We start from the raw sequence: 23,367 nt of genomic DNA, 5'->3' as shown, positions 1-23,367 counted from the left end.
GACATTTTCCTAAATTAGATCTTGGTGTTGGTGGGACTTTTCCATAAGCCAACATTATCTTTTATTGGGATATCTACAAAGAGTTCATTTATGTCCATACCTTCTATTGGGAGCCACTCTCTTGAGAACACTACAAGTGGAATCAAGATAGGGAGAATCGATGTAAATGAATTGTTTGTGCCATCGCTTGGTTTACCTCTTGATTTGAGTGGGGAAGGAAGGGTTATTATACATTTAATTTTAGATGGTGGTGGCTTCAGAAAGAGCAAAAGGGGATATCCATTCACTCTTACATTTGGTCAATGCATGGACTATGATTATGTGGGACTTTATGAGCACATTATGAGAGTTGAAGTAGACAAGACACTTTTTGTAATTTTCAGACAACAAGACGAGAAGAAGCCGTACATGCATCGATGTAAAGATTTGGATTTCATCTTGAGTTTCGATTACACCTCTATACTAGGGGATCAGTGCTGATTTTATGGAGGATGTTTTGGATTTTGATGATAGTATTGGAAGTAGGAATTCATGCATTGATGTGGATGATGATGACACATATGTTAAAGACCACGTTGATGAAGAAAAGATGAGAAAATTTCATTTGATATGGAAGTTCCGTCACCTAATGGTGGATGTGCGACTAGGAGTTTATTTTAGTTCAGGGCTTCTATAAAGACAACTCTTCTTGTGGGAAGACTTCAAGGGATGGAAGAGATTATGTGGATTATAGCGGGATCTCTTTGTACACAATGGGGGCTATAAATGAATTTGTGGGAACATTTGGGCATGTGTATGAGTTACAAGAAGAGAAAATGCATGGTTCTCTTGTTGAAGAGAGTGGCATTGTGATAGTGAGGCATATGAAGGGGACTATTTCAATGATGAAGGCAGCGTGGCTACTATGAAGTTCTTGGTAGTGATGAAAGTCAAGATGCTTAAGAGGTTAGTGAGATTGAAGATACAATATTGAAGACTATCAAGATCAATATGTGGATGCTATTGAGGGTTCATATGCTTATGATCCTTATGTTGATGGTGTATACATTGATGATGATACTTATGCTGATGGTATATACATTGATGATGATCGTGAAGCATTGGATGATGCTTTTGTACATGGTGATCATGAAGTATTAGATGATGCTTATGTGTATGGGGATCATCATGATAGTGATCTTGATGTTGAGCATTACATGGATCATGTGGTTAATATGGATGCTCATGACATTATGGATCTTGATGAGGATCATTGTTATCGCAACAAAAGATGGGCTCTTGAGTTTCCCTTCGACCCGGGTGTCGTGATAGAGGATGTAAGAATGGGTCTACTTATTGATCCAAGTGGTTATGCATTTTAGTTTATGGGAGCATTGGGCACATAAAGGGTATCCATTTGATTTTGGAGGTTACATTTTTATGATGGCAATGCCCAATCCCAGAGGCTATGTGATCAATGTTAGGGGATGCACATATACATTAACAATGGAAATTATTCATATTTATAATGGCACCCTTTTGGGAGCACAACCATTTATCTCCCACGTGATTGTAACTCTCTCTCTATCTCATGCAATGCAATGTAATAAGCTATGGTGATTCTCTCAACAACAACAATCGTGTCTGTGTGTGTATGCATCTATATGTTGACAATTCTATGTCAACACTTGGCGATCCTAGAGGGTTTAGCCAGCCTCAACGGCTGATTAGGAACGAGCCCTGTGCAGATGGCATTCACCGTCTTTGATTTGGGATGAGCGAGTTTCTATGCTGAAGCTGTAGGGTCCATTGAACGTGGCGGGTGCCACAATGGAATAAAGGGAGATAATCAAGAGCGGTAAGGAAGATCGGTGCAGGCAGTAGTCGGCAGCAGTCAGCATAATCAGCATGAAAGGAAGCAATTGAAGCAACACTTGGCATAATCGACACACACCATCAGAAGCTACAGTCGGCAAATATGTAAACCGTCCATTGACATAAGGAAAATCAAGCATTTAATCGGCACTCTTTGGCAACAAATAACACACATCGAAAGTGGCAAATGGGCTGTAAGCGTGTATGTTGACAAAGTCAAAGGATAAGGGCTGTAAGCGTGTATGTTGACAAAGTCAAAGGATAATATGGGCAGTCTTTTCTCATATTCTTATGGGTGGGAACTTCAAAATGGAGGAGATATCAAGCCGGGAAGTTGTGATGAGGACAGTCGGTGTTGCCGCAGAGGGAGATGATGGAAGTTGAGGGCGCATGGGAGGAGCAAAGAAACCGAGAGAGCCACAGCGTCCTCAGATGACCCTAACCTCGCATCAAATTGGTTATAGAATTTGGCAGCCAATCGAAGCATGTTATAGATGCTAGAGCTAGCCTAACATATGTTTTTATGATTGTAATTTTGGGTTCCCTTCCCATGTATGTGGTGAAATGGTTGCACTATATCACACAATTGGGATGCACTAAAGCTATTAACTAGGGCATTGTGGGTTCGTTTGAACATGTTTGTTTAAAATCCCTTGGGTGTGCCAAGGTGTTAGGAGTTTATTTCTTTAGCCTTATTTCATAAGGGTACATAAGGATGCAAGGGATACCAAGGGTTTAGGTAAGATATTTCCCTTCAACTTGCTATTCTTGAACTTCTTCTCTATAACCTTGAAGATTTGTCGATAACCTTTTCAGCCAATTCCAACATCATCTAGCGTTTGTTGGACTTCTTGCACATCAACTGCATTATAGTCCACAAATCATTGTATAATACCTCTTCTTATATTTTTGAATTTTTTCCTTCTAACCATATCCTTTGCTGTGGTTGCATTGATCAAAGAGCTACAGTGAGGTGCTGCTGTCAGGCGAAAATCTGAAAGGTGTTTTGGGCTTGTGTACATATGGGATGCATGGCATGTAATAAGACTTGGCTTTGAATGCCTTGGCAGATGTACAGGGTGGATGGTTTTGTTATAGGTTTGTACAGGTTTGTTTGGAATGTGATCTGCTGGAGGTGGTATCAGCTGTTCGGTAGCTCTGAATGTGTGCGCGTCCCAAAATAACTGGGCACCAGATTGTATTTGAAGGTGTGTGGAACCATGTGGGTAATTAATTATTAAAGGGGCCAATGTTGCCTTGAATATGGTGTGAAACGGAAAGAGAAGGTGGCTACGTGTGCATGGCAGGGAAAGGTGGCGCAAGAGCATTCAATGGAGAAAATACTAAATTGGGCCAGGTGGGTTCTTCCAGAAGACATCTAAGGCGCAGTTGCTGAAAAGCGCAAGGGAGGATTACCTTACGTAGAGGCGCAAGGCAGAGAGTGACTGCGCGGCTCTGCAGGGGTGGTGGCAGGTTCGCCACAAGAGAGAAGCGGGTTGCTGCGGCGGCTGGTAGCTGAAGCAAAGGATGGTGCCAACGTGAAGGTGGCCGCCTTTGAAAGCAGAGAGTCGAGGGCTCTGGACAGGCAAAGACAGAGAGTGGCTGGGTTCTCGTTTTGTTTTTGGCGGCCAGAGGAGCTTCACCAAGCGCGAGAGAGAGTGGGGCGGCCGCTGGATGCAGTGAGGGGTAAGTGCAGTGCTCCGTTTTTGCTTGGTAGCTTGCAGTAGCTGGGCTGCTGCGGTGGCTGTTGCCGCTCACAGGAGAGAGAGTGCAGTGCAGATACCTGGTTGCTGTTGCTGTCTCACTCACAGGAGAGAGAGTGCAGTGCAGATACTTGGTTGTGGCTGAAGAGGCTTGGTTGTTAGACGCAAGGTTGTAATTCTAGAGGCGGTGAGGCCGTGGTTGAATTCCCTTGGCAGTAAATCCAAGCCAGAGTGTTTGTAATGGTGTGTGAGTAAAGGCTTCTGTGTCGGAAGAAGCTTGTATGAAGTGTTGGTTGGGAATTTCAGGGAAAAATGATACTGGTGATGTATCTGGCTATGGTTGTGTTGGTATCCTGTGTGTGTTGATTTGCAGGAGAAGGCGTGATTGACGTGTTTGGTGGTGGTCCACGGGTTTACACTCTCACAGCGCACTTTGTGCCAGCCTTCGATTACCTCGTCATGCACACGGTGGAAATGTATGTGTTGCTGGGTGTTTACTTGATTATGGTGCCCCTGTTTTGTGCTGTCTTTCTGGTGTGGGTGGTGTGGTGAACCGTGTGAGTAGTGTTTCAGCCGGTGGCTGCTGGTGCCCCCCGTTGTTGGTGTTAGTGTTTTCCAAGGCTGTTGGATGGACAGCTATAGAGGCAGGTGATTCCGTGTCCGGAATTTCCGACAGCTTTCTAGTGCCCCCACTGAGGAGAGCTCAAGGATTGTTACAGGTTTTCATGATGTGGTCTTATCCAGAATTTCATGGCAGGAAGGGTGAAGATGTGTTTGACTTCTTGGAGCAAATGGAGTTGGCATGCATTAGCAATCATGTTACAGATGAAGAGCAGGTTTTGAAGCTAATAAAGATTTTCTTGAAGGGAGATGCCCGAAGCTGGTTTAAAGATTTTGAAGCACAGGATGCAACATGTGAGCTACATGGTGTTTTGACCTTAGACAGGTTGAAAGAAGGCTTTTTGGAGCATTTTCAGCAGCAGCAAGCGGAGGATTCTAGTGTGCTTTGGTAGGAGTTGAGCATCTTGAAGCAGGTCCATGGGCAATCACTGGATGATTTTGTGAAGGTATTTACATGTCTGTGGGGTAAGTGGTGTATGACATTGAAGCAGGAAGTTCCTCCTATGTTTCTGAAGAGGAGCTTGTTTATTGATGGTTTGTTACCCCATTTGAAGATCAGGGTTGAGTTGAAGAATCCCAAGTCATTTGATGATACAGTTAGGGTTGCTAGGAAAAAGGAAGGCAAAATTTTGAAGCAGATGGAGATGGGTATTTATCCGCATGAAGGTGTTGTGTCTGCAAGGGATATGCATGTAAATTTGGTTGAGGTGGATAAGAGTCCTATGCAAAGTTTGATTAGACAGGAGCCTCAAAGGCCTATACAGGTGCAAAGGGGGATGTTCTATGTGCCTTCTGATTTTTTTCCCAAGTCTTTAAAGCATGTGAAGGTGGATGAAAAGCAGGATGAGGAATCTAGGTCAAGGTTTGAGGCTTTTGTTGATGAGGAGTTGCCAGTGGGATACTTCTTTGCATTTGGACGTCATAGCTGTACATGACAGTGATTTGGAATGCTCTATTGAAGATCATTTGCATTCGGATCTGGATGACATGCATGCACATGGAAGCAAAGAGGATGAAGCCTTGGGATTGGCTGATGATAAGAAGGAAGAGGAGTTGGATACAGAATGCTTTGAGGATGATTGCCAGATTCTACAAGGGAGGAGGATGGGGTAGAGACTTGTGATGAAGTGAAGATGGTTTGCAATACGAATGTGGAGAGTATGGAGGAAGATCCTATTGTCATGGATTTTCTTGGACAGCTTGATGGTGGTATGGTACCTGCAAAGTGGATGTTTTTCCATTTGATGCATTATGTGCTGGGGAGTCTTTGGACGATGATACTAGGGGGGTTGGCAACACTCAAGAAGATATGCATGTAGATTGGGCTGATGAAGAGCGTTGTGATGTGAGTATTGTGCTTGAGGATGATATGTGGGAAGTTGCTAGCCTTGATGAACAGGAGCCAAAGATGGACATGGATGCAAATATGGTTGAGAGTGTAACTAAGGCTTCTTTGCGTGTTGTTGAAATGCTAAAGACAAAGTCCATGGATGATAAAGATTCTGAACCAGTTGAGCTGTATGGTTGTGAAGAGATGCCTATTTTACAAGAGTTGGAAGTGCTTGTGGACACTACTATTGGAAAGGATCTGGATTTCTGTGTGCATAAAGGTCAGAATGTTGGAACTTGGCCTTCACTGGTATTGATGAATTGGATGCTAGATGTTGCAATGCCACAGGTTTTGAAGACAAGGAGGTTTGTTGTGGGTGAAGTGTTCTCTTATGGTTTATTTGAAGAGCGAAGGCTTGAGGGTGATGCTGTATGGTCAGAGTCTGTGAATGCTTATCAAATGATGGATGAAAATGATTTTGTGGCACATATGGTTGCTGTTTGGTATGTAGTGATCCAGCCATTGCTTTTCACAGATGTTGGGAAATGGGATGGTGAATTACAACAGTTTCCTTTTGATCCTGGTGGATAGCTATTGGACTTTATCTTTTTGCTGCTGAGCATAAATGCTCTAGCAGACAGGGGGTTGGCAAAGTATGTCAGGCGAAAATCTGAAAGGTGTTTTGGGCTTGTGTACATATGGGATGCATGGTATGTAATAAGACTTGGCTTTGAATGCCTTGGCAGATGTACAGGGTGGATGGTTTTGCTGTAGGTTTGTACAGGTTTGTCTGGAGTGTGATCTGCTGGAGGTGGTATCAGCTGTTCGGTAGCTCTGAATGTGTGCGCGTCCCAAAATAACTAGGCACCAGATTGTAATTGAAGGTGTGTGGAACCATGTGGGCAATTAATTATTGAAGGGGCCAATGTTGCCTTGAATATGGTGTGAAACGGCGGAAGGAGAAGGTGGCTACGTGTGCATGGCAGGGAAAGGTGGCGCAAGAGCATTCAATGGAGAAAATACTAAATTGGGCCACGCGGGTTCTTCCAGAAGACATCTAAGGCGCAGTTGCTGAAAAGCGCAAGGGAGGATTACCTTAAGTAGAGGCGCAAGGCAGAGAGTGACTGCGCGGCTCTGCAGGGGTGGTGGCAGGTTCGCCACAAGAGAGAAGCGGGTTGCTGCGGCTGGTAGCTGAAGCAAAGGATGGTGCCAACGTGAAGGTGGCCGCCTTTGAAAGCAGAGAGTCGAGGGCTGTGGACAGGCAAAGACAAAGAGTGGCTGGGTTCTCATTTTGTTTTTGGCGGCCAAAGGAGCTTCACCAAGCGCGAGAGAGAGTGGAGCGGTCGCTGGATGCAGTGAGGGGTAAGTGCAGTGCTCTGTTTTTGCTTGGTAGCTTGCAGTAGCTGGGCTGCTGCTGCGGTGGCAGGAGAGAGAGTGCAGTGCAGATATCTGGTTGTGGGTGGCTGAAGAGGCTTGGTTGTTAGACGCAAGGTTGTAATTCTAGAGGCGGTGAGGCCGTGGTTGAATTCCCTTGGCAGTAAATCCAAGCCAGAGTGTTTGTAATGGTGTTTTAGTAAAGGCTTCTGTGTTGGAAGAAGCTTGTATGAAGTGTTGGTTGGGAATTTCAGGGAAAAATGATATTGGTGATGTATCTGGCTATGGTTGTGTTGGTATCCTGTGTGTGTTGATTTGTAGGAGAAGGCGTGATTGACGTGTTTGGTGGTGTAGTCCACGGGTTTACACTCTCACAGTGCACTTTGTGCCAGCCTTCGATTACCTCATCATGCACATGGTGGAAATGTATGTGTTGCTGGGTGTTTACTTGATTATGGTGCCCCTGTTTTGTGCTGTCTTTCTGGTGTGGGTGGTGTGGTGAACCGTGTCAGTAGTGTTTCAGCCGTTGGCTAGTGGTGCCCCCGTTGGTGTTAGTGTTTTCCAAGGCTGTTGGATGGACAGCTATAGAGGCAGGTGATTCCGTGTCTGGAATTTCCGACACTGCCAATTTAGGATGCATATTATCTTTATTCGGATGAAGAATTCATAAAAACAAGCTAAGGAATTGTGCAACTATGAACATTCCAATGGATTGTAATAATTCAAGTGCTAAATAAAAAATGACTTACTTTGCAAATCGAATGTGCTTCTTGTTGCCTCCTAAGACCCTAGTTTCAATACCTCAATATTGTTGACTTTGCACTGTCTGTGTCTAATTCCCAATGCTGTGTGTTTCTTCTTGGCTTGTTTAAGTTGTTGTTCAAGCTCTTTTATGGTTTCTTCCTTTGACTATAATTTAGCACAGCATATTTCAAAGTTTTTCTCATTGTCTCTTTTCTCCAGATCTTGCATTAGCACAAATGACTTGAGCACCTCCACTTATTATGAAAAGCTATTGTATAATCACCATGTGCACCATCTTCTACATACTTCAATAGTGTAGTTAGATTGAAAAAGGGAGGAGGAGATTTTGTACTGGGATGATTTGGATACAATCTTCCATCACACCAGAGATCAATTTTCTTCATCCCTGTATTTCTCATGCTTCCCTTCCCTATCTCTAAGATGTGGTTACACTTATTCTTGTTTTAAATCCGTTCATACTCTTTTAGTGAATCAATGTGTAATGGATAGACCGGGTACCTATTCCTTTTCTTCATGCTTGTTGCCTCCATTTCTTCTCTTCTCAAACTTCAACATCGCGTGAGCTTAAGAACTTGTTGTGATGAAGAAAGCACAATAGTCGCATGAAAATTTAAGGTTGTGTATCGATTCTAGTCTATTTTCACCTCCCAAATTTATAATTAAGAAGGTATATGGAAGATTTATATTTCCAATTAGTTAGATGGTCGCTTATTAAATGAGATTATGCACCTTTTCTCTCTCTCCGTCCACCTTGGACTTTGCAAACAATCTTTTTATATATTCAAAGTGAAATATAAAAAGTCATATATTTTATGCCGAAAATGACCTATTTCTCAACTTTTCTCACCCAAAGATTATGATGCTATGGAAATTCGTATAAGGCCCTAAAATGACCTCCGAATTCCCGTAATGCTACAACCATACCCCTCGGGCCCTACATCATCCAAACAATTCAGTTGCTCTAGCCTTTTTTGTAAAACCAACATTCTCAGTTAGGGACTTCAAAGCCTAGAGACACTATTGCTTCTAAGCCAGAGTCTAACCAAAATGGCAATGACTAGTTGTGGCCTTAAAAGATGTCCAGTATGCCCATAGCGTTTCCTCTTATTCTTGTCCACCACCTCCACGAAATTCTCACTGGTTTAATAGAAATTGGGGAATGCTACTGTGACATGGAGCAACAAGAAGCAACCCACAGTTGCCTTGTCGAGTACAAAGGCAGAGTACAGAGGAGCTGCGGTAGCAACGTGTGAAGTGGCTTGGTTACGCAAGCCACTTGCTGATTTGGGATTGCATGGAGAGAAAGGTTGTCATATATCGTGACAATCTTAGAAGTATACAGTTAGCCAGGAACCCAGTTTTCCATGCGCGAACGAAACACATTGAGGTACATTACCACTTCATCAGTCTTAGCGAGCGACATTAACTTGGCCTACGTCAGCACATAGGATCACGTTGCTGACATCTTCACAAAGGCCTTGGAAGGCCTTGGAAAGCTGAGAAGCTCCGCAGATTTTGAGATATGCTTGGAGTTCATGAGCTGGAGTTGAGCTTGAGGGGGAGTGTTGAGATATCAAGCTCAACATAAGCTGACACTCACGAGACGCCTGCATGACCATTCGACATTTACATCACTGGCAAGTTTGGTAACTAGCATCAACATATCTTCGTCAGAGACTCTACAGCTAGACTACACCAACTAGTCCACACCTACCCGCTCCTTTTAGCATGTTCACATTATGGACCACTTGTATATACTCTATTATGTGTGTTAGATATCTTATCTTTTTTGTAGACCTCTTTTGTTATGTGAAGAAAAAGAATTATTTTCAACCTCACCTTGTATGTTCTCTTATAGGGTTTGTGTTAGTGTGTGTGTGCTTGCAAGAGCTCAAGCTCTCTTCTCCCCTACTCTTTTTAAGATCCAAACTGAGCCTTTCCTAGTTATAAATAATTTCGAAGTCAAACTCTTACGACAGATCAGCATTCATCTCATTAGCCTACCCTAAATTACCTCCTTTATGACATAATCGAGCTTGATGGTCTACATAGAAATGAAAGAAGTTGCCCGTACTTGGTATCTAAACTTTTGAACACTAAAGCCCATCCCTGATCCTCCATTTTTTAGCTATAGTGTATGCTTTTTATCTGCTCAAATCTTGCACTCTCAAAATACACATATAGTTGAGCAAGGATACTTATGAATGCTCTCGTGTCCCAACTACATCCAAGCGTACATAGAATATTATATTCAAATGGGATGCCTCAAGATTAGTCTATGTGTGGCTATCTCCCTTATCATCTAAAACACCACCTCCTCTTTTGATCAGGCTAGGTGTGGCCATCTCCCTTATCCAAGCGTACATGGAAAATGTTATATTCCAATGGGGTTGCCTCAAGATTGGGCTATTTGTGACCATCTTCCTTATCCTTTGAAATACCACCTCCTCTTCTATTTCCCATTGGAATTTAGAATTAGCCTTTGCTAAGTTTGTATAGTGGAGCTATGAATTTGGCAAAAACTCATCAATGAACCATCAACAAAAATTGGTGGTGTGCAATGAATGATCATTGGACACAACGAGATCATTTGCTTAATCACCTTTCATTTTTTATGGTGACAGTGGTGGATGTCACTTCACCCCAACATGATGGAACATAAATTGACAATGACACAAAAACGAATAATGAGAGTCTAAAAATTGTGCATCTTAATGTATCTCATACCCATGTCTCTTCAAAGAGAAGATTAATTATACATGGAAACTTTGTAACCACCCACGTGTGTAACTCCACTAGCCCACTACTTGCTATCTAAGAACTGCCATTTCTTGATGTGTAGTTTCTTCTAATGATGCTCTCTCCAAAGTTTGGAAGCAATAATATTGTTTACTCTCTGTTTTAAACAGGCGCAGATTGATTACACAAACTAAGATTTTACGAACTGCAGCTTTAGTACAAGGACAAGCAGAAGGCCTCATAAAGCTCATAGTTGTACACAGTTAAGCATTATGTAAATTACCCACTATCACTCACAGTTACTCTAGCTTAGGTATTTACAAGGGTACCATGCAACTCATAATATACATACACTAGCATGAAGAAGTCCTTCACAAGTCGGGGGCTGATTCTGAGCTATCAACCTCCTTTAGTACATAGGACTTGACAAGCTCTACAAGCCAAAGATAAAGCATCCTTCACATGTCCTTACCATGCTACTAACCTTCGACGTCTACATTGGACGCCAGATTGCTCTCCTGAAAGAGAACCGATCGTTTCATTGCAGCCGGATTAGAATTCCAAGCCTGAGCATGAGGATCATGGGTCTCCTTACTTTCAGCCTTTGACTGAAAGTCCCTGAAGATACTGCCAGAAGCAAATGAATCTGATCTGTTTCCAAGCCCAAGAGTTGCCCATATGGAGCTTCGCGCCGCTTCCCCTGGATCATCTATTCTCAAGGTTTTGGGGACCAACAGTGAGCCACCTTTCTCACTGTCAGCTTCTCCTTGCTCCCGCGGACGCTTCCGAAGAATGGGACTCCCAAGAGCTGGATTGGCTGCCGCAGCTACAGCAGCAACTGCAGCAGCGGCTGGTGCTGCCCATGGCATGGTCCAGCCGGCACCCCAAGCAGGAGGTCCCCATAATGGGCTCTGCATCAGAGGCCATGGGATTCCTGGTGGCCAGAGGCTCGCCACAGCTCCAGCCCATGGGGGCTGGGTGACAGAGTTTGTTGCCTGAAGAGGGTTTGTGCCTGCTGAGTTACTGGAGGGACTCATCGCTCCCTGCAGGGCATTTGCAATTGCAGTAGCATGGGCCATGTTTCCCCAGCCAAGGCTTGCTCCATACTGCCAAGGACCACCTACAAAAGATAGCGGAGCACCAGTGGCCCATGCTAGAGCTGCATCAACATTATTGGGCATGCCATTAGAAGTACCATCCTCAGGTTTGGTGGTAGCTGTAAAGGGCACCTGAAGTTGAGCAGACTCCATAGATCTCGCAGAAGGCTCTGCGACAGGTTGAACAGGTTGCCAGATGGCAGGCTTGATGGCTTTATTTCCAAGCCCACTTGCAATGGCAGGGGGGTTCTTCTCTTTGAAATGCTTTTCATCATGGAACTTTTTGCTGGTATCTAATGGTGTAGATGAGCCTACATCCACCTTGAGATTGAACTTTGCTTGAGCCTGTGACATATCAGGCTTGTACCCTTGCAGTACTTCTGATCTGTGTGGCGTGAACGGTGTCGCTCCTGGGCTTCTGCAGGCGGGGCTGTCCTGACCAAAGCTTAGGACTGTGCTGGACGGTGGGTTTTCTAAAGATGCGAGGGAGCACACATCCAAGGGCAACAAGTGTCTAGGAGAAGAAGATGGAAGCCCTACCTTGATGTGCCTGTTCAAGCCCACAGGTAAAGATCCAGGGCATGAAAGCAGCTGCTGGGCACTCTCGGGTGGGTCAGCTCTTACTACGAGGCCATCAGAGAGCATGCTTCGGTGATGTGCAACTGAGTGCTTATTCTTCCGGCGTCCAGCACCAACAGGCACATTTCTCAAAGCACCCCCTGCTGTCCAATAGCGCTGGCAGTTCTTGCAAAAATGGCGGGGCTGGCTCACATTGTAATTGTTGTAGTAGCAGAACTTAGTGTCCACGCTCTCGCAGCGAGGGCAAGGAATGGGCTTGTCTGGTTTCTTTGGAGCCTGGTCAAAGGATGCATCTTCTTGGCAATCATCCACAGGGTTGGCCACCTCTGCATCAATACCCTCTCCTGCAAGGTCCACAGTCATTACTACAGGGTTATCCAAACCATCCCCAATCGTTTCAATTATCTTTTCATCGTCACGCCAATTGTTGCTTCCCAACTCATCTGGGAAAGAGCTGCCTTCATCTTCGGAATGGGGGGCCTCATCTCCTACATTCTGGAGACAAAAATGTGGAGAATTCAGCAAACAGGGTGTTAGCTAATGGGCACAGAAACCCTTACCAAAAGAACAAAGCATCTCCAACTGGTGAGTTGGCTGCTCAACAAGCAAGCAAAACAAATGGTTTCCTGCTCGGTGCAGAAAGGAAGGAAGGAAAAAGGCCCTTCTGGCTGCACATAGTAAGAACTATTGGGGGAGTTCTAGTGAATAAGGTGCACAAGTTCCACTGTGCAATTAGACATGGATAGAAAGAAAACACAATCAGAGGACCCTACCTGAATTCCTAAAGAAAAAGCAGAAAGAAACCCTAGCTAGCAAATCAGGAACGTAACTGACGGACACATAAACCCAAAGAAGAAAACAGAAACACAACTACTAGCTACAATCACAGAAACTGTGCGATGTCCCCGAATGACATAGAAACCCTAACTGAGAATCCCAGACACCCAGAAGAGCTAAATGACAACTACACAAAAGCCCTAAAAGACACAGAAGCCCTAGTTTTACATGACACAGAAAACCTAACTATGCCCTAGATGAGACAAAAACCCTGACAAAGGGGTTCTTCAAGAATCAGATCGAACCTGAATACAGGGCGATTCATTGGAGGCAGCCACAGGGTCGGAGGAGACGGGGATTGTTCTCCCAAAAAGCTTGAAAGCCGGATCATAGAGCCTTCTCGCAACACCATCGCTGGCATGGGAGCCATCCTCTGTGATCAAAGACATCGTTGCAGAGAGCAACAAGGGTAGGAAGGGGTGCAAGGCCTAGAAATCACTCGCACACATGGAGAACCACTTGAGTGATGATGATGATGAAGATGAAAGTGCTCAGAAGACACCATGACTATGGCATTGAAGAGGGAGGAGCGACATGGCATTAGACAGAGGCTATACCTGAGCAAGCAACGATAAGAGAGAGAGAGAGAGAGAGACAGACAGACAGACAGACAGGCGGGTTCGAGCTTGTGCAAACTTTCTGTTGATATAAAAGGAAGAGTCAGTCATGCTTTATGAGATGAAAGGGGTGAATAAATTATTAGCAGGTTGAAAGGGGTGACGATGAGCAAATCATGAGCTAGCCTTTGAAAAGAAACATGACACCTATGCTTTCCTCTCAACTCACTAAACTTAAGGACAGAATAAAGGTTATTCTCCTTCTCTTGCCCCCCCCCCCTCTCTCTCTCTCTCTCTACATTTCTTCATATCTCTCTCTCCTAGGGAGCATGCTACATTTTTCCCCACATGAACATTAAAATCGAAGCCCCCAAAAAAGGTGTAGTAGTTGTGTGGGTCCCCACAAAAAGTAAAGGGTCCCATAAGCACGTGGGTAAGAAGGCAAGGGCCACGATCTAAAGTTGTGGCTACCAATGCTCCTCTTTGCCACTTCCTTTTTCCCTAAAAGCATTTCAACCTTTTCTTGAGATTCTCTTACTCTCTCTCTCTCAAGTTCCAACCCAAAAAAAGGGGAGATCTTCCATACCCATTCTAATGGACATTCATCTCCAAGCCCACAAGGAAATTGATGACATGGATGCACATGGTTTTGTACAAATGAGTGCAACTCCTTGCCCTTGAATCAGTAGCTTCATGGATAGGTTGTTTGCGTTGTTTTGGCTTACAACAATGCTCAAAAGTCTAGGCATCTACAATTCTACTTCTACTGCATGCCTTATAAGCTTTACTACACTTGTTTTGCCTATTGCACACTATGTTCCAAGTCTTTAGGAGGCTCACTTATCCCTCGCATCAAATTGTGAAAATGGGTGTTTCCCAAGCAACATCACGTTCAACAAAACATAGAGTATTTCGTAAGCAACATCTATTTTGACATGGAATACAACAAAACATAGAGTATTTCCCAAGCAGTAGGTATTTTGACATGGAGTTTAATAAAACACATGGTTGCATATGGGTGCAAGAATTGAACATGCAAGACGACTTATTTCACATACGAATGCAAGAATTGGACATGCGAGACAACTTGTTTCGCAAACGGTACCATTTACTTCATAATGCTTTTCAAATGTTGTTGCATAAAAAGTTTGCCTTTTACACCCTCCACATTAGTTCAATCTTTTGTAAGAGCACCTATAGATCCTTAAAAAACCCTTTGTGTCACTTTACTTTATCTGACTCACAAACTTATCACATTGCGGACACTTTTAGCCTTGGTGAATCCACACTTTGTAAGTTTTATCACATCATTGATTCTAGCTACAAAATTAAGGAGTAGGTACATTTCTACTCCGCAAGGTGTGAGGCTTTACTATCCATGACATATCTAGCATATATACATCTATGCATAGTTGTACTATGTTTAACATAGATACGCAACCCATACATTGAGAAGGAGAAAAATCTATTACACGCACCATGCTCAGCAAATAAATGGGGAAAAAGGGGGTGATTTTCTTCAGGCATTCACATGGACACGAAGTCTCCCCCATCCATTCCCCATCCACTTGGAAAAACCTTTTAGAGGAAGGCAAATCTATAAACTATGTTCTAAGTGTATTTTTTGGAGGGGGAGAGAGGGCTTGTTGTGGGGGGTGGGCATTGGTTTCACTTAAGAAAATGTACATCAAGGCAATAAAAGGTATTCTTTAACATAAATCATTTACATCCAAGAATTGGAAAAAGTTTGCATATTTCATATAGAAAACATGAAACTTTTTTAGACTAGTGAAATGTTAAGATAAAAATGAGAGGCTCTTTCTAGAGTAATCATATTATCTAAGATTTGGACTATGCTAGAGTTCAATGTGTATATGGGGGAAAAAATAACATCATAATGTGTCATACTATAATTTTTATGTTTGAAATAGTCTCAATAACAATTGATTGAGAATCATGGATATTGTAACACACAATAGTAAAAGATATATGATGACATGCATATTCTACTACGGCATAGGTTATCACCTACTCTATAACTCTCTCTTTTTTGTAAATTAAATAAGGTTGTGATTTTTCTCTCACTTTTTATCAACAAAGAAATAGAGCCTAAGTTGCTTTAAAAATGAAATCCTCTCTTCAATTACATTGACCAATGGACATTATATTATTTCATTAGGTTACAAAATGGTGTCCTTTTGATGTAGCTTAAAATTTAAGTTCTTTGTAAGAAAAGTACATAATGCTTCTAATGTTTTAGAAGTGGCGACATAAACTCTTTGTGCTAATAGTGTACATATCTTATATTAAGTTCTCTCTTTATTGAATCTTTATGGTATAAGAAGACATTTATGGGTCCAACTAAAAACCATCTAGTTTGTACTATTGTTTTTGTGAACATGATCACTTTTGGGTGGATTTCTTTATTGAAAAAATGAAAGAAAGTGGGAAGCCCTTTTTGAAACCTTAGCATCATGAATGAAGTAAAATGGTTAGCATCTATTCACACATCTTCCCACACTTGCCATCCTCTTCTTATATCTCAATAAAACAAGGTGGCTTTTTTTCTTTATAAAAAAATGGATAGCCATGTTCTTTTCTTGTCCAATAACTATTTTATTATCAAGTGTGATTTTGGGTGATCATGGGTGGGTAAAAGTGTTAGTTTTGTGAGAAAGAAGAGATGAGAGAAGAGACAATGTACTCAAGAACTCATCAATGAACCACTAGCCATCTTGATTAGAAATGAAATACAATGCCTCATATATATAGGCACAAGATGAACGGATCTCTAGAAAAGTTCCTCCACCCAAAAATGTGTAAATAGGAAAAAATGGAAATGAATGCTATAAATCCCGAAAATGCCTAGAGGCTAAAGAGTGTGCCACTAGCGTGACACCATCTGCAGATGACACCTATCTTCAGGTCCAGATGGGAGGACCAATGCCAACGCGCTGAAGAAGATAATCCAAGGTAGGTCGAGGAAGAGGCTTAGTAAACAAATCAGCAACATTATCTTTGGTAGGACAATACTCAAGCTGAATGCGACCTTCAAAAATCCAATCACGAACAAAATGAAAATGAACATCAATGTGTTTGGATCGTCCTCGAATAATTGGATTTTTGGCTAAAGCAATAGCACTCTGTGAATCTAAGTAGATGAGTGTCGGAGTAGATGAACATCCAAGGTGATTCAGAATTTGTTGAAGCCAAAGTGCTTCAGAAGTGGCATCAAGATATGACTTATAGTCTGCTTCTGTCGATGAAGAAGAAGTAATTCCCTGCTTTTGACATTTCCAAGAAACAAGTCCTTTACCAAGCATAAAACAATAGCCTGACATGGAACGCCTAGTATCAATACACCCTGCCCAATCAGAATCTGAGTAACCAATAAGTGTATCTCCACCTGCATAAGAAATGCCATACTCAAGAGTTCCATGAAGATATCGAAGAACCCTCAAAGCTGCCTGCCAATGAGATCGACGAGGCTGTGAAGAGAATTGGCTGAGAATACTCATAGTATAGGAGAGATCTGGCTGAGTGTTAACCAAAGTAGAGAACCAATAAGTTGGCGATACTCTGTAGAATAAACCTCAGGGGAATCATCATCTTTGGATAATTTTGAATTAGGATCCATGGGACAAGTGAGTGATGCACAATCATGCATGCCATATTTCTCAAGCAACCTTAAAGTATACTTCTTTTGACAAAGAAAGATGCCAGAAGCAAATTGCCACACTTCTAAACCAAGAAAATAGTGGAGTAGTCCAAGATCAGTCATGGCAAATGATGTTGTGAGTTGAGTTTGAACCCATTTGAGTAGGTCCAAATTAGAGCCAGTGAGTGTCAAATCATCCACATAAAGCACAAGAATGCATATATCATCATCCACAATAAGCACATAAAGATTAGGATCTGCATGAGTCCTCTCAAAATGTAGAGAACGGAGAAAACTGTCAATCTTCTGATACCAAGCTCAAGGAGCTTGCTTAAGACCATAAAGAGCTTTTTGTAATAAATACACATCATGTTCATGACCCTGTGCAATAAAACCTTCAGGTTGTGCCACATAAACTTCCTCCTCTAAATCTCCATTCAAGAAGGCAGATTTAACATCCATTTGATATATAGGCCAGGCATAGTGTGCAGCAAGAGCAAAAACAACACGAATAGTAGAATATCTGGCAGTAGGAGCAAAAATTTCATCAAAGTCTTCACCTTCTTTTTGAGCATAACCTTTAGCAACAAGTCGTGCCTTGTACTTATCAAGAGTACCATCAGAATGAAACTTGACTTTGAAAATCCACTTAACACCAATGACCTTTTTATGTGAAGGTCATGGAACTAACTGCCATGTGTTATTAGATTCAATAGAAGAAATTTCTGCTTGCATTGCTTCACACCAATGTGGTAAGGAAAGAGCTTCCTTAACCGTTTTCAGGCTCAAACCCATCACCAATATGAGACATCAAGGCAATATTTACTGAAGGGCGTGTACGTAAGACACGTGTAGTAGATTGTTGAGCATCTGAAAGTCATATACCTGAATCCTGAAGTAGAGAGCGAACCCATTTTGGAGGACCAGAAGTCCGTGTAGAATCCAATGAAGTAGTAGAGGTGTCGCAATCGAAATGGATGGAGGGGATGAAGTAGGAACTGATGGTGTAGATGAGGATGAGACTGTAGGGAATGAGAGAGGCTCAAGCGCAAGAGATGGAAATGGATCTGAGAGAGATGTAGAAGGTGGTAACTCATCAAGACCAAAAACACGCTCATCAAAGATGGCATCACGTGAAAGAACAATATCCTCACGAGAAGGATCCCAAAAACGGAACCCTTTGGAGTGAGAAGCATATCCTGTGAATATCATAGGTTTGGACTTAGCATCAAGAGTCCTCCTCTTAGAAGAAGGCACATGCACATGAGCAACACAACCAAAGACATGAAAATGAGAAACAGTAGGCTTGTGGCCTGTGAAAGCCTCCTCTGGAGTCATGTCGTCCGCTGCTTTCGTAAGAGAGCGATTGAGAAGATAAACTGAAGTAGCTATAGCTTCACCCCAAAAGGAGGAAGGTAGCTTCGCATGATGTAAGAGGGAGCGGGCCATTTCCTTCACCATTCTATTCTTTCTTTCAACCACACCATTCTGCTGAGGAGTGTAGGGTATGGTGGTTTGTCGTTGTATGCCTTTTGACGCTAGAAAATCCTCAAATGCTGTAAACTCACCTCCATTATCAGTCCTGAGAAAAGATACCTTTTGACTTGCTTGATTCTCCATTTGGGCAAGCCAAACCTTGAAATGGGAAAGAGCATCAGACTTCTTAGAGGTAAGAAATAAACCCATGATTTGCGAGAGAAGTCATCCACAAGAAGCATATAATACTTGGATGCACCAAGCGATTGTACTTCCATAGGTCGTGCAAGATCAGCATGAATAAGCTCAAGTATGCGTGTGGCCCTATGAGTAGCCTCCTCTGGAAAAGAAGCCCGATGTTGCTTTCCTTGAGCACAAGAAGAACAAATGTGATGGCGAGGTTTCTGAAGCTTTGGTAGACCTGTAACCATGTCATGTGAGACAAGATATTGCAAAGTAGCAAGAGGAACATGGCCAAAGCGGAAATGCCATAGATCACTATCTTCATTAGAAACAAGTGCTTTAGGAGAAGCAAATAATTGATGAAGATGAGACTCATGTGGTGGCAACTATGCTGTAAAAGAGCTTATATGATAAAGCCCAGCATTTTGATAACCATGTGCCACACAAGAAAGTGACTGTCTATCAATGATTTCAATCACTTCATCATCAAAGTAAACCCCAAGACCTTTAGAAGTAGCCTTAGAGATAGAAAATAAGTAGGCACATGCAAAACATCATGTAAGATAGCATCTCCAAAAGAAACATCACCAATACCAATCATAGGGAGAGACGAAGCATCACCAATGTGCACTGATGAAGAGATAGACTTATGGTTTTCCAATAAGGAAGAACTATTCGTCATGTGAGAGGTAGCACCACTGTCGGCAATCCACTCATCCGCAGTATGCGTATCAAGATCTTTGATTACCACCACAAGTGATGTGTCACATGAAGAAGTAGAAGACATAGCAACATATGCAACCTTGGCGTTACCGTCTTCCTTCTTGTCTTTGTCTTTGTGATGAGAAGATGTTGATGTAGAAGAACCCTTAGATTTGGATTCAAGTTCAGCTTCTTACCTTCTTGAATGCCGCCTTCTTAGCAAAACAACGATCCTCCGTATGGCCACTACGACCATAGAAAGTGCATTCCTTGGAAGAATCCTTTGATTTGTCCTTGTCGCCTTTGGTTGAAGAATCTTTAGCATTGGAATTAGAGCCTTTGCGTTGATCATTCCCCTTGCCTTTGCCTTTTCCCTTGCCTTGGCTTACAAAAGCCGAGTCCTTTTTGTTTTGCTTGCGAGAGTAAGGCACTTATCATGAAGAAGACCCATAGTCTCTTCAAAGGAGGGGAAAGGAACTCGAATAAAGATGTTATCTTTGAACGATTCAAAAGAAGAAGGCAATTTAGCAAGTAGCTTTGGACCGGATTGCTTACCAATGTACCAAACTCTTCAAGTTGCCGCTTGATTTGATTGAATTCTCCAAGCTTCTCCACTATGTTGTCAGATTTGGAGATAGAAAGCTTATCCAAATCTTCTTCCAACTTAGCCATCTTAACCGTTGAAAGTCTTCCATATTGCATTTGTATAGCGTGCCATAATTGTTGAGCTGTACTCCTTGTAGAAAGAAATTGAGACACAACCGATGTAGACATGCCATGCACAAGTAAATCTTTGGCCCGTGTATCCATATAGGTTTGATATTGAGAAGGCACCATATGAGGAGAAGTGATTATAGACCACACCCCGGCACTTTCCAAAAGAAGTTGCATAAACAAGGACCAAGTGTGGTAGTTGTTTGGGATAAGATTTTGTGAATCGGAAAGACTTGGAAGGCTCAAAGATTGAGTGAATGGGTTAAAGGGCTGATATGATTGAGTGGGGAGTGGAGTAGTAGTGGAAGTAGTAGAAGGAGGAATCATAGTAGATGAAGTTGCCATAAAAGGCATAGATGATGTAGGGGGATATACCATAGAGGGCATAGAAGTATGTGGATAGGAAGGCATAAAGGACAAAGAAGAAAGAGAGAAAGGATCTGTAGAAGGTAATGGATATGACGGAAAAGAGAAAGTAGAAGCACCTACTACCGAAGAAGGAATTGCATCAACTTCCGTTGTAGTAGTTGCCGGTCCACAACCGTCGTAGGAGATGTAGGATCCATAGTATCTTCAAGTTTGCCTTTGTCTTTTGGAGTAGAGGACTTCCGAGATCACATAGGGAGAGGAGGGTGGGAAAACACATGGAAGAAGTGTCGTACCTCCAAAAACACAGCCAATAGATGGGCTGTCCACCAAGGAAGTATCTCCAAAATATGCACAAAGATAGTGCAAAAAACGCAGCCACAAAACGCAGCCGATATATGAGCCAATAGACTCCGTAGAAACCACCAAAAGAGGGCTGAGAATGTAGCCTTAGGTAGAAGGAGTATGGAGGAGTTGATTGTCCACAAAAACGCAAACACAAAGTGTGTAGAAAAGTGGAATTTTCAGTTGGTAGAAAGGTGTAGAAAAGAGGATGAATATGTACCTCAAAACACCATGAAGAGGGCTGAAGTTGATGTGATGAAAACACAGCCAAGAAATGGCTACAAATCTCTCCACAAGAAGCCTCCAAAAAAATGCTACCGCATGTAGGGAAAACTAGTTGGCAATGTTTTCACCCCGCAAGTAAAGTTGTAGGACTCAGATTGAAGTGCTTTAAAAACACACTTGTAGAGGATGGTAAGGGGCTGGTTTGAAGCCTTTTGCATCATTAAATGAGTGCAAGGATGATGAAGAGTAACTCAAAAATGGTGAGGAAGAATAACTCAAAAACGGTGAGGAAGAATAATTCTGCATGCAGGCAGTCTGCGAAGAATAACTCAAAAACGGTGAGGAACTTGCGAAAACTTTCTTCTGCTAAGTTATAGACCACGATGATTCCAGTAGATTGCGTGGGCACAATCCTCAAAAACGCATTCGTTTAGCAGAAAATCAAAAAATGAAAAAACGCCATTGAAAGCGGGGTTGTTGAAGAGGACTAGAGGTAGAGAGGAAGAAGGATAAGGAGGCTCTATGTACGCCACCACCTTGCTCTAATACCATGTGAGAAACAAGAGATGAGAGAAGAGACAATGTACTCAAGAACTCATCAATGAACCACAAGCCAACTTGATTAGAAATGAACTACAATGCCTCATATATATAGGCACAAGATGAACGGATCTCTAGAAAAGTTCCTCCACCCAAAAATGTGTAAATAGGAAAAATGGAAATGAATGCTATAAATCCCAAAAATGCCTAGAGGCTAAAGAGTGTGCCACTAGCGTGACACCATCTGGAGATGACACCTATCCAACAAGTTTGAGCGGTGGATTTCCCTATTATCTAATATGCAAACTTTTATCCTTCATGATGGTGGTGACACCCTATTTAGTGGTGGATCAAGATAAGAGTAATAGAAAGATTAAGATTAGAAGGTGTGCTGTAATCTTGACCTAACCTTCAACTGGAAGACATAGAAAAGATCTTCAATATAGCATTTTAAGCCAAGTATTTAGGTGGCCTTTCATATAAAAATTGAGCTTCTTTGCCAAGTTAAAATGGATATGATTGTTTATCCTGGTTTATGTAAGGGTCGTTATACGGGACTTATCTCAAAGCTAATCCCTCAACCATGTGACGCCTAGATCATCTAACTGAGATCTTTCTTAACTCATCCATAGACATTTCCTTACGAGGGAGAACCCTCCTTGCACAACACATGCCATTAACTGAAGCAGTCATGCCATTAACAATAAGGTCCCAAAAATAGATTGCAATACACACCATTAACATGCATGCCATTAATAACTAAAGCAAGTGTGTGCTTGGGTGATAAGGGCTTCTTTACGATGGAGGAGCTATTGGTAGACTCTTGGTAGGACACTTCTCAAGCTGCCCATTTCGTCGGACTTTGGTTGCCTCTTTAGTTGCTTTTGTGAAGGCATCTTCACAATCTTTTGAAAATTGGGTATCTACATGGACGCGTTGGGCATCTCTTCTTCAGCTTTGCTTGAATCCATTGAGGAGTTGGTCCCTTTGGGCTTCATGTGCCTAGGTTGTGGGAGGCCATCCATGTCTTGCTCCTCTTGGGTGTCCGGCAACAACGAGCTCTTTTTGCTTTCTTAAGCTTGGCTTCTAGTTTTCCATTCTTCTCATTGACAACCTGAAGCAATTGTTGAGAGTGGTTAAGCTTCCAACACTCTTCTTAGATAGACTCATCCTAACACTTGAGCTCATGTTATTGGCAGAGGATGTGCCACTTAGAACTCTCGACCACAGGGTCGATAAGGTCGACCTACATCGGTGAGTGTCGATTTCTGAAGTTCATGGGGGAGTTAGAAGGTCATTATGGGCCAGTTCTTATGGGATAAGGTGGCCCGTGAGAGACTATTATATCGCATTCCTTAATAGTTTTACGTAGGTGGACATGGGATGGTCCTGATGGTGGAAGGCCGACCAAAGTAGGTGTTGTAGAGGTTGGGATGATATGGGAGTGGGTGGTGGATTTGTGGAGGGCGAGGGAAGCCTTCTTATCACTTGGTGACTTTCTTGGTGGGCATCTTCGTCTTGGGCTCCAAACACCTCTTCCTAATGTGGATCTTGTGCAAAGTAGTCAACTGGCTCAAACATATCACTTGTTGCAGAGCCAATATGATCCTCCTCTTGATTAGATTTGGGAATAGCCATGGTTACTCTTATTTAAGAAGTGCATGGGCGGTTGAAGGAGGGTGGTCCTCTATGGGTGGCCTTG

At 42.6% G+C, this 23,367-nt stretch overlaps 1 protein-coding gene across 1 annotated transcript; it reads right to left on the bottom strand.

Moving 5' to 3' along the window:
* Window positions 1-10,516: 10,516 nt before the first annotated feature.
* On the bottom strand, window positions 10,517-13,787 carry LOC147635101 (cyclic dof factor 3-like). Its single transcript, XM_086804392.1, has 2 exons — window positions 13,145-13,787; window positions 10,517-12,557 (listed from the first exon to the last, which is right to left on the bottom strand). The coding sequence occupies exons 1-2, from the start codon at window positions 13,286-13,288 to the stop codon at window positions 10,866-10,868; spliced, it is 1,836 nt and encodes a 611-aa protein (XP_086660518.1). The 5' UTR covers window positions 13,289-13,787; the 3' UTR covers window positions 10,517-10,865.
* Window positions 13,788-23,367: the final 9,580 nt, after the last annotated feature.

The sequence above is a fragment of the Cibotium barometz genome, chromosome 10, assembly GCF_041138505.1.
Source record: "Cibotium barometz isolate CiBa-2024 chromosome 10, ASM4113850v1, whole genome shotgun sequence".
NCBI lineage: Eukaryota > Viridiplantae > Streptophyta > Polypodiopsida > Cyatheales > Cibotiaceae > Cibotium > Cibotium barometz.
The sequence above is the reverse complement of the archived record's forward strand: the minus strand, read 5'-3'. Positions and strand labels throughout refer to the sequence as shown.

Excerpts from the sequence above, each read along its gene's own strand:
- LOC147635101 (XM_086804392.1), bottom strand. The coding sequence starts at position 13,288 with ATGTCTTTGATCACAGAGGATGGCTCCCATGCCAGCGATGGTGTTGCG. Across the intron at positions 12,558-13,144 it reads ATGAATCGCCCTGTATTCAG|AATGTAGGAGATGAGGCCCC; the intron begins GTTCGATCTGAT and ends TTTTGTCTCCAG.